This window comes from Vipera ursinii, assembly GCF_947247035.1.
Source record: "Vipera ursinii genome assembly, chromosome: 2".
Classification (NCBI taxonomy): Eukaryota; Metazoa; Chordata; class Lepidosauria; order Squamata; family Viperidae; genus Vipera; species Vipera ursinii.
Genome location: NC_139513.1, coordinates 157,444,108 through 157,454,915, shown reverse-complemented (window position 1 = coordinate 157,454,915; position 10,808 = coordinate 157,444,108). Strand labels below are relative to the sequence as shown.

The following is a 10,808-nucleotide window of genomic DNA, read 5'->3' as shown; positions in this document are numbered from 1 at the left end:
CTTTGAAGTCAAGGAAGTGATGAAGTCTAAATGAGTACACAAGCCAAATCCAGGGACCATCACTGAAATAAAATGTTTAGCTTGGACACTGCACTCCCAGACTTTTCTGCAGCAGTTGATACACAGTTTCAAATTTTTAAAATGACCATCTGTTTCTTAGTTGAAATAAATGTTTGTTTACATCAAAAGAAATCCAAAAATTATATAAAAGAAAACTCACAAGTGTTTCATCTGCTCTCAACTTTCAAATGTCAATAGCTGTCAACAAACCAGTCACTGGTATGATTGTCAATGCCCCCCTTCTACTTCAAACACAACTGTAAGCAGCCTCCAGAAGGTTCAGATTATGTGGTTCCCAACATTCTGAATACCTGATTGAGGAAGACCAGTCTATTTCCTTTTAGTGATGTTTAGCAATGGATCATGTTAATAAGTACACTCCTCAAAATTGTTTTAAGCGCAACATATTGATATGCAATTGCAGGAGGAAACTCTTAGATACATTTTAGGTTCTGGCCCATCTATTGATTGGCACTGATAGAGCTTTCCCATAGTGCTTAACTCCAAAAAGCAAAATATATGGTTGGAAACCAAGCAACAAGTACATTTGAATCAGATCTTTAACAGATGAACAGTATGCATTCATGTATAGAAGTAGTAACTATGGCAAGAAATTTCATCAACTTAAGTTACATTAATTCTCAAGAGCCTCAGCTAACATGGCTATGGGAAGACAGTAGTTACCTATTACAAAGAGGTGGAGGATCAAAGGGTTCCCAATTACAAAGATGGGATATCTTTGATTAGGCATACGAAAGACTGCAATGTGAACCAATCTCTTATTTTTACCCCAATCTACTGGTAAATACCATCTGTCAAATATGAAGGAAAACTTGGAAAAAGGCAGAAAGGAAAAAAAGACTTTGGAAGTTTATTCTTTGATAAATTTAAACTGAAAGTGATGACTTTGCTACTAACATTTTCCTAGATGTACAAAAATCTATTCACAGACAAGTCTGTGTATACTCTAAGACATTAAATTAGAGCTACATGTGAGTGACATAGAAGATGAAGTTTCTATTCAAAGAGCAAAGTCCAATAATCATTTTGGTAAAGCAATAGCCTGTTCTGGTTAATGAGTTCAAAGATAAGAGTCTTCCTCTAGAAAATTACAATACAGATAACGCATACAATTACAATACAAGAGGGGCTATTTGTTAGTAACTAGCATCTAAAACAGAATTTTTATAGTAAAAACACATAGAAATTAAAATCAGTTGCATTTTTTAAAACTGGAAAAATGGAGTCACTTCTTAAGCATAAAAGTGGTAATTCATTTTTAAAAAAAACAATTTGTTTTGGTAAATGAAGCCAGTTCCTTTAGAACCCAAAGGGCAGAAGTAAGAAGAACTCAAGCACATCATGCCGAGAGGTAGAGAGGTGTCCATATATAATCACAATCTTCCATTGGTTTTCTTTTTTATTTTTATTTTGTCTGAGGTAATTAGCTGTGTGTGTGTCAAGTTGTAGAATCAAAAGTATTGGCAAAAAAAGAGCAACATTGACAAGATACACTAATGACCTCTTTCCTCTCCTCAACAGGTCCTAAAACATTTAATTAGATGCATCTGAATTAATGCTTCCTGGATCTCCAGTAGGTGAAGTGATTGATGAAGGGGTAGTAGCGTCCTGCCAGCTGCCATTAGCCTGAAGAGGGAATAAAGGCATTTTGTTGTTAAGTCCACAAGATGCTACTACTTGCCTCTTAAATCACTCTGATTACGATTTCCCAAATCACAATAGGAGAGCCATTATGCCATGTGCAAGACACAGACTTTGTTCCATTATGATTAGCCTCATAGCAAACATCTTCGCACGGAATTCACTTTCTGGGGCACAGAAGGTAAAATATTGAGCGAATGCTGCTTCTGCTGCCTTTGTTTCATGGCTTCTCTTTCTCCCAAACGGGACTCCTTTCCTCTTGCCCAATTTCTCCAGCTAATTTGTCTAAAGTAGTTACAAGCTTTGCTCCCTGTTGATTCTCAAGACAATTCAAAGAATTCAGGGTGCAGGATGAAAGAATACACTCCCACATACTTGTCTGTTCCCAAATGCAGACTTGGGGACAGGAACCAATCCAAGGCCAGTGTGTGGATTTCACTGGAGGCTAGTTGCTGTGCCTGCTTTTGCTGTCTCTCTTTCACTCTCTCCTGCAGTCTCTTCTTTCAACTTGGGAGCACTCTCCTCCAGTGGGAGGGGATAGAAAGATGCTTCCTTCTAATTCACTGGGCCAAAATGGATGAGTAGGTGAGCCAGCTTCTCTTTCTGATCATCCCTAACCATTCATGGTTCTTCGCAGTACCGTGAATGATACAGAGACAGATTTTCTTACAGTTTAAACATGAGGGATTTTTAAAAATCCCCTGAATAATAAAAACTGGCAACAAGGATGCCTATTTCCCCCACTCTTTGAAGCAGCAGTCTTATGGCAAGGTGCTAGCAACACCACAGTTAATGCCGCAGTAGAGTTCTATTATAATTGCATCTGCAGATGTGGTCACATTAACCAACACTGCCATGTCAGACTTCCGCAGCTCAAGACATTCAGTTTCAAAATCAGAAGCTCCTTACATCAATGCGCTGTGTCGAATATAGGGGGTTTCCCACAATGCTGTCATATCTTCCTGCCTGGTGTATGACATGGTGTAAGGAATCCATCTGTAACAGTATGACCAATTTGTCAAGCAAACAAAAAAAGTGCCAAAAGAGTTATGTAAATGCTATATTTACTGCCCCAAACCCCATTAACTTCCTTTCTGTGATGTTTTAGTGTTTTGGTGCCCAGCTGGGCTGCACATTTATTCTCAATTTATAACTACTTATGTTGCTTTTCTGCATGTTACCAAAAGGAGATTGCTATTAGCACGATAAGGTTGTGTTTGTTTGTTTTTCTCTGGGCCCACAGATTTTGGGAAAAGAAATTTTAAAAAAGAAAAATTACCCACCAAGATCCCCTGGAGTGTATAGCAACATTTATTCTGCATGACTATACATGAGTATTACCTTTCCCTCTGAAATCCAGGAGAGAATATTAACATTACAGTAATGGACATTTAGGCCACGTTCAGGTAGTCCTTGACTTATGACCATTCATGACCGTTTTTCTAAGAACTGAAGTTACACCGTCACTGAAAAAAGTAACTTATGATTGGTTCTTGCCTTTAGGCCCTTCACAGCATCCCTGCAGTCACACAATCAGAATTTGGGTGCTGGAAGTTCTGGTTCCAATTGCGATCATAGATCAAAGACCATCTATATCAGACATATCAAACTTGTGACGTCACGTGACATCGTGCAACATATCGGGACTCTTGCCGTTGCCGGCAATGGGGTGGGCGCAGCTTCCGCGTGATGCATCCGGCCCGCGGGGCGGCAGTTTGACATCCCTGATCTATATACTAGTCCTTATAAAAGTTCAGATCAGGCAGAAACTGATTTAGCCCAAAATGCAAATGGCAGGCCAGTTTGTAGCCCAGTACAGAAAAAAATCAAGTCCTTCCTTGTCCAAAGAAGCATTTGAAGATTTAGATCAGGTCAGAGACATAGGAAGCATTGAATTATGGGATAACCTATCTTCTAGTAGCTGTACATTCAGGTAGTCCTTAACTTACAGCCACAATTGGGACCAGAAATCCAGTCGTAAGTCATTATAATCGAGGCTCCTATAAGTCGAGGCTCCTATATGACTAGAAGTGCTTTTCTGAAATTTCTCACTATTGTCATTAAGCAAATGCAGTGGATATTAAGCAAATTCATTCATTCAAAGGCTTTTTGTTGCCAGAAACTGGCAAAAATTTCACAAATGGCAGTTGCATGATTCCGAAATGCCACAACCAATTGTAAACCTGTGACTGGTTGCCAAGTGCCCTACATGCCATTATATGACCAGGAGAAGGGGACCATTTACAGTGGCCAGGCGTGCTCTACAGGCAGTTATTCTGTGGCTGTTATAAATGGGAATAGTCATGAAATGACTGGTAATAATTCAAGGACTATCTTTAGATATTTTACTGTAATGTCTTCAGGAAATCTTAAAATATGTTTATCTTACAATGGGCACCTGAATTCAAGTATTTATGGGGATTAAAATATTTATGGCTGCAGAGGATTGTTAACCTGACATAGTTCCACCTACCTGAGACTGCACATTGGCTCCCACTGGTGAATTCTGGTAAGAACTGAGTGACTGCAGGTTTATAAAGGAATCTCCAGAATTTGTCATTTTAAATGACCCAGAGGATCCTGTAGAGCAAAAAATAAGTTACCTAAAGTTATATGTGCCACTATTCATTTTCATGCACTCTGTCATAAATGATAGCCCATGCAGCTGTTGTGCTTGAAATCTGATTCCACAATCTATCACTTTCTATCATGCAGAGTACTCAAATTCTAGGGATTAGTGAACAGATCTCGACCAAATACAGTTCAGGTTATTTTATGAATCCAATTCAAGTTCTTCTCACTTTTTGATCCACCAATATACCTTCTCATTTACCAACCGAGTTGCCATCCAATAACTAGGTAGAAATGATCTAGGTAGTAATAAAATAAAATATTCCATGGCGCCCTTGTGAGTTTGATGTGCCATCTCACTCAGAAATGATGACATTAAATTATTACCTCAGATAAACCACTGCAATCCGTAGCTTTAGATGAGAGGGATGTGATTTTTTAGGAGAGGCTTTTAGGAAGACTTATGAGAGTCAATAAACTCACACATAAATCTACCCAGTTTAAAATATGCACTTTAAAAAAAAAATACTACAGCATACAAGTCTGAGGAGTTTTCTCAAAGCATAAAAATCAGTGATCTATATTATGCAATAGCAGATACCCAAGTAATAACATATTACTACTGATAATAAGATATTACTAATAATGCATAATATGTATAATCGATGCAAGGACTGGTGCACATTCCTAAGGCCTGATTGGGCTCGAGGGAGGGAGAGTGTTTCAGAACTTTGCCCAGCCAGGTTTCAGGTGTGGCATCAGGTGACTTCTCAGAGTAGGAAGAGGGCTGTGCCAATTGTCATCCATGCTTGTTATGTTAATTTCTATAATAGTAAAATCTAATATAAATAAATAACAAAAAGCAAATAGGAGTAAATAGAGAGGAAAAATTAAGAATAAAGAGGAAAGATATACAGAAATGGTTTCCAACTTTCATTATAACTATACAAATTTAGTAACTTTTTACCCTCTCTAAAGGTACAAACATTTGTCCCTTTATTGTATATTCCATCTATCTATAAACAAATCCGTGTAACATCCTTTCAGTCCAGCAGAAAGTCCATAAACGGCAGCCAAAAGTAACAAAATATCTGGCTTCTTTAACCTTGATCAAATAAGCTAACTTTGTATTCCTTCCTTTTATTTCTAACAATTTTAACATATAGTTCATTCAAATATTGTCGTAGGATTTGGTTTCTCTTCATTTTGTCTGTGTCCCATCACATTAACAGTTCTTAAAGGCTTTAATCTTCTTTTGTAAATCCAATAAGAAAAAATTATCTACATTATTCAATTGTTTATTTGTATTTCCCTCTTAAAATTTAAATCCTTAGCCAGTTTCTATTGTAGATCCAGTAAAACATCCTTTTCTAAATCATTCTCTTTGCCCGTCAGTTGTAAAATCTACTTTCGACAGCACTTCTATCTTGTCAAATAAAATTTGTTCTATATGTCACTTCTTCAATAACATCTTTTGGACATCATTTATCCACAGAGCTAGACATCAATCATTACTGACATTGTTTATATTGTCAGTACTATTTTCTGATTCCATTCTTCAAAATTCTCTATTATTATTTATATTGCCATAACAACTTGCATTATCTTACAGCCTGCATATCTTTCCTCTACTTAAAATATTTAATCCCCTCTAAGGCAGAGGTCCTCAACCTCTGGGGCACCAGGGACCAGTTCTGTAGAGAAAGGTTTTTTCACAGACCAAGTGTGCATGGTTTTGTGTGCTGCCTGTATCCCACAGATGGGGCTTTGTTTGCTTGTGCGGACTGGTGGCTGGCATGTTGTGGCCCAGAACTGGTCCATGGATTGGGGGTTGGGACCACTGCTCTAGGGTTGGTTTTTGAAATCATGAAATTGTTTGTTAATCTGTAAAAACCAAAACAGCATCTATTTTCCAAAGAAGCTGTATTTTACATTTAATTCCAAAATCTTATTATAAAAGTTTAAGTATTCCAATTCTATCTGGATCCTTAGTACATGCGTAACTTGCTAAGAACAAAATCTTATTTGCTGTTTATTTCAGAATCTTTAAATTCTTAAGGCTATGAATAAATGTTTTTCATTCAAGATTGAAGTCAAACTCACATATGTTTTAAAACTTGTTTTTCTGAAGGTCTCTAATAATGACCCAGATTGTTGGAGGCAATAAGCTGACTTTGTAATAATGCCACTGGGGGGGGGGGGGCGCGAAAGCCCTAATAGGCAGGCATATACATAGAATGAAGGCTATTGCTAAGCACATTGATTTGTGCTTTAGATTGTAAGCCGCCCTGAGTCTTTGGAGAAGGGCGGGATATAAATGGGATTAAAAAAAAACCTTAAAAGTAGTAAATGAGAAATATCCTAAATCAGGGGTTCCCAACCAGGGGTTCTCGTACCCCTTGGGGGGTGCGAGACGATATTTCAGGGCATGTGAAAACTTGGGTTTTCAAAATTATAGTGTATATGCATAATTCGTTGCCGTTATTTTGAATATTTGTAAGGGGTGTGAGAATATATCAGAAGTGTTCCAGGGGTATGGGGTATAGAAAAGGTTGGGAACCGTTGTCCTAAATAATTAGAAACTGAGGTTTGAGAATTTAGTATCCTTTAAAAGTCTGTGCCACAGTTGCAAGCAAGGTGGTTAATCCCATCATCTCCTGATAAGGGAAAACCCCTATCCTGCAGTCTCCTTGCAGGGTGAAGCCATAGGAGTACATATAGGTGATCTCCCATCCTCTCCTTAGACAGAAAATTGAAAGGAACCAGTCTCCTTGCTGGTTCCTTAGCCTTTGCCACCTCTGTTGGCTCTGCTTTTACAGAACCATCTTCAGTTAAGCATACCGCCCCCTCAAAGTTTTTAATGGGTGCTGCCCCACTGATTACTGGATATGAGATCTGTTTATTAAATTGGTCTCTATGGATCAGCTGGAATTGTTGCTTTCATACCAGCCTCCCTGAACATGGCAACCTCCCTACCTGAGCTCCTTGACCGTATAACCATTGGCAGTGGAGTTTCCTAGACTTAGGGTCCTGAGCCTTCCAACTGCCTTCAAGTTGGGCTCTGATATGGCTTGGGAGTTCATGACCGTTATGACAGGAATGGGCTTGGACCAGGTAATCCAGGGCCTGACACATGACATTAGTCACATGCCCAATCTGGTTTTTCTGTTAAGAGCAATGGCAGTGTGATCTAGTTTTGAGGGAGCTTTCAGTTGCTCTGCCTGGCACAGGGAGGCCCTGCTCACGGTCACTATGCTTTAGTCACCTCTCATATGGATTACTGAGATGTGCTCTACATGTGGCTGCTCTTGAAGCCTATACAGAAGCTTCAACTGGTTCAACTGGCAGGAACAGCCAACACCCCAGAAGACAAGCTCAGGATCAAAAACATCTTGACAAACTTGAATCATGGTCCCTGATCCAACAAAATGATTTTTTATGTGGAGAAAAGCAAAGTTTGACATTTAGGCAGGAAAAATCAAAGGTACAAGTACAAATTGGGCGAGACCTGGCTCAAAAACAGTAACTGTGAGAGGGACCTTGGAGTCCTAGTGGACGATCACTTGACTATGGGCCAGCAGTGTGCTGCAGCAGCCAAAAAAGCTAATACAATCCTGGGTTGTATAAACAGAGGCATAGAATCAAGTTCATGTGAAGTATTAGTACTGCTTTATAAAACCCTAGTAAGACCACACCTGGAATACTGCAACCAATTTTGGTCACCATACTACAAAAAACATGTTGAAACTTTGGGAAAAGTTCAGAGAAGAACAACTAAAATGACCAGAGGCCTGGAGACTAAAACATATGAAGAACGGCTGCGGGACTTGGGTTTGGGTAGTCTAAAGAAGAAATAGGGGAGACATGATAGCAGTATTCCAGTATTTGAGGGGCTCCCACAAAGAAGAGGGCGTCAAACTATTCTCCAAAAAACCAGAGTGCAGGACAAGAAACAATGGTTGGAAACTGACCAAAGAGAGAAGCAACCTGGAATTAAGGAGAAACTTCCTAAGAGTGAGGACAATTAACCAGTGGAACAGTTTACCTTCAGAAATCGTGGGCGCTCCATCACTGGAGGTTTTTAAGAAGAGACTAGACAGTCACTTGCCTGAAATGGTATATAGTTAATATAGTTTTAAATTAGTTGTTTGTTTAGTTCTTGTTATTAGTGTTTACCTTGAATACCAACTGACTCAAAGATATTAGGAGCTGAAATTGCTTCAATCAATTTTAATTCACTCAGAAGAGTGCTTATACTCGAGATCTTGATTTTTTTCCCATTATTATATCCTAACGTAAAGCAACTAGAAAGGCTGAAAACAACAACAAAAGAACGTAACCATATAGTGTGTTTCTAAGCCACTTGCAAAAACACCAGGTTGATTCACTCATTTGTTTTCAGTGTCTGAAGTAGTGTTAAGTTTTTTATTGCTGGTTTCCCCAGCAGAGGTCCTTCTTTAACTGCAGCCTTTCTATACTCACCAGAATTTGGGGTTGGGGGAGAGCTTGTTTGGTTCCCTTGAGCCACCACATTGGTAGCATCCACTGCTGTTTTGGCTGCATAAATATTGGCCTCTTCCTGGAATTTTCCCATATTTTTCTTATAGCGGATTCTCTTGTTACCAAACCAGTTGGAGACCTGTAATACAATAGTAACTCTATTAGAATGTAAACAAATCACCCTATCTCATCAGCTAGTGTTATCTTTAAAGGGTAGGAAGAACAAGCAAGGCTACTATGAAGGTGAACAAAATACAGTAATCCTTAAATTTCTACGGCATCAAGCCAGGTGAAGTTTGGTTTAGTGGTTAAAGTGCTGCCCTACAAACTGGAAAACTGAATTATAGTCCCACCTTAGGCAGGAAAAACTAGTTTGGTGGGTTTGGGCCAGTCACTCTCAGTCAATTCATCTCACAAAATTATTGTTATGAGAAAAACAGGAGGAAGGAGTATTTGGTAGGGAGGCCGCTTTGAGTTGTGTATGTGTGTGTATATGTATCTCTCTCTCTCTCTCTCTCTCTCTCTCTCTCTCTCTCACACACACACACACACACACACACACACACACACAAAGAGGATAAAAATAAATACCCCCCCTCCACATTTATTTAAAGGATCAGAAATCCTTCAGCAGAAACATGAATTTGTGTTTTATAAAATCTTTCTAAAACAAGATATTAAAAACTCCTATGACAAATCTTGAGCTTAATTTTTATTTTTGTTATTGTGCTATATACCACCTGCTCGGAAAAAATGCCTGTGCTGTATACCAATAAAATCCATATGAGAAATATATTATCTCCCATGATATAAAAAAGTAACACAATAAAATGGTATCCAATTAGGTAAGAGCAATTGAAAACTTATTAAATGACAATTTAAAAAAACCCAGCTGGATATAAAAAGCTGATAAAAAACACAGAAAATACATCTGATTAATATACTCTGATATCTCAAGTACATTAAAATATTTGATTAAGTAGAAATGACTTCATATGCATTCAGGTTATTAACAAGGGAACTAGATGAATTTCCTTTGGAATTGAGCTCAAAAGGCATACAGAGCCATTCTGAATGCACAATCATGTGGCAAGGTAGAACGATTAAAAAGAAGGAACCGAACAGAGACCTGTGTCTGGCAATAATATAACAATATCTAGGACAGAATTCTATTGCCTTTGTCGTCATAATTCTAATTCTGTGAAATTTGATTTAAAATTATTAAGTTATAAAATCATGACCAAGAAAAATACTGAATTAAAGATCCAAGTAGGGAATTTAGATAGTTTTTTAAATTCAAACAAAAGCCATACTAATAGTCTACCCATTAATATACAGTTCAACAAAAGTAGAAGTAGCCATGCTGGCCAAGAAAAAAAAAAGGAATTTGAAACTCCCTATTAAAAAGGACCTTTATTAGTTTGATTCAAAATTACAAAAAATATGTGAGTTTTCAGGAACTGTCAGTCATATATATCTTATAAAGAAATGTGCGAGTAGCATGAAAATATGACATGCCAATTAGATACTATCAGGTGAAGAGACGGTATCAGATTGTATCAGGGCTTCCCCAAGGTTGCTGGGATGAGGAAACCTTATTGGCCCCTCATTTTTGGAAATCAGAAATCCATCTGTTTTCATCTACACAGCCTACCTGTGAGACCGTAATGCCTCCTTTCTTTGCTAGTTCTTCTTTGGCTTCTTCACTGGGGTAAGGATTACTCAGATGAGAATAAAAATATTCATTCAATACTTCTGTTGCCTGCTTGCTGAAGTTACGTCGCTTTCGCCTGAGAATACATTGGAATTATTCATAAAGCCTAGTGGGCTACTGTCAGCCTATTAATGGTTGTTAAGCTAAATATTTATTTATTTGTTTGTTAAATTTAGTTAACTTGCCATGGGCTACTCTACACAGCTTACAATGATAAAAAGGAAGAAGTGAAAAGAGTGTGAACAGAAGAGAGAAATAAAATAAACAATGAAAAATAATACAAGAAATACAACTATATGAT

The 10,808-nt window shown here is 38.0% G+C and overlaps 1 protein-coding gene across 4 annotated transcripts in view; it reads right to left on the bottom strand.

Annotated features, from left to right (window-relative positions):
* Positions 1-337: 337 nt before the first annotated feature.
* PBX4 (PBX homeobox 4) overlaps positions 338-10,808 on the bottom strand; it is a 58,352-nt gene continuing 47,881 nt past the window's right edge. The window contains exons 5-9 of one of the 4 annotated variants that reach the window (XM_083353994.1): positions 10,448-10,583; positions 8,776-8,932; positions 4,196-4,302; positions 2,632-2,718; positions 340-1,707 (exon numbers count right to left, since the gene is read on the bottom strand). In XM_083353994.1, coding sequence (XP_083210120.1) covers positions 1,615-1,707; positions 2,632-2,718; positions 4,196-4,302; positions 8,776-8,932; positions 10,448-10,583 — 580 coding nt within the window. In that variant the 3' untranslated portion in view covers positions 340-1,614. The other 3 variants (XM_083353995.1, XM_083353996.1, XM_083353997.1) reach the window with 3 other exon arrangements.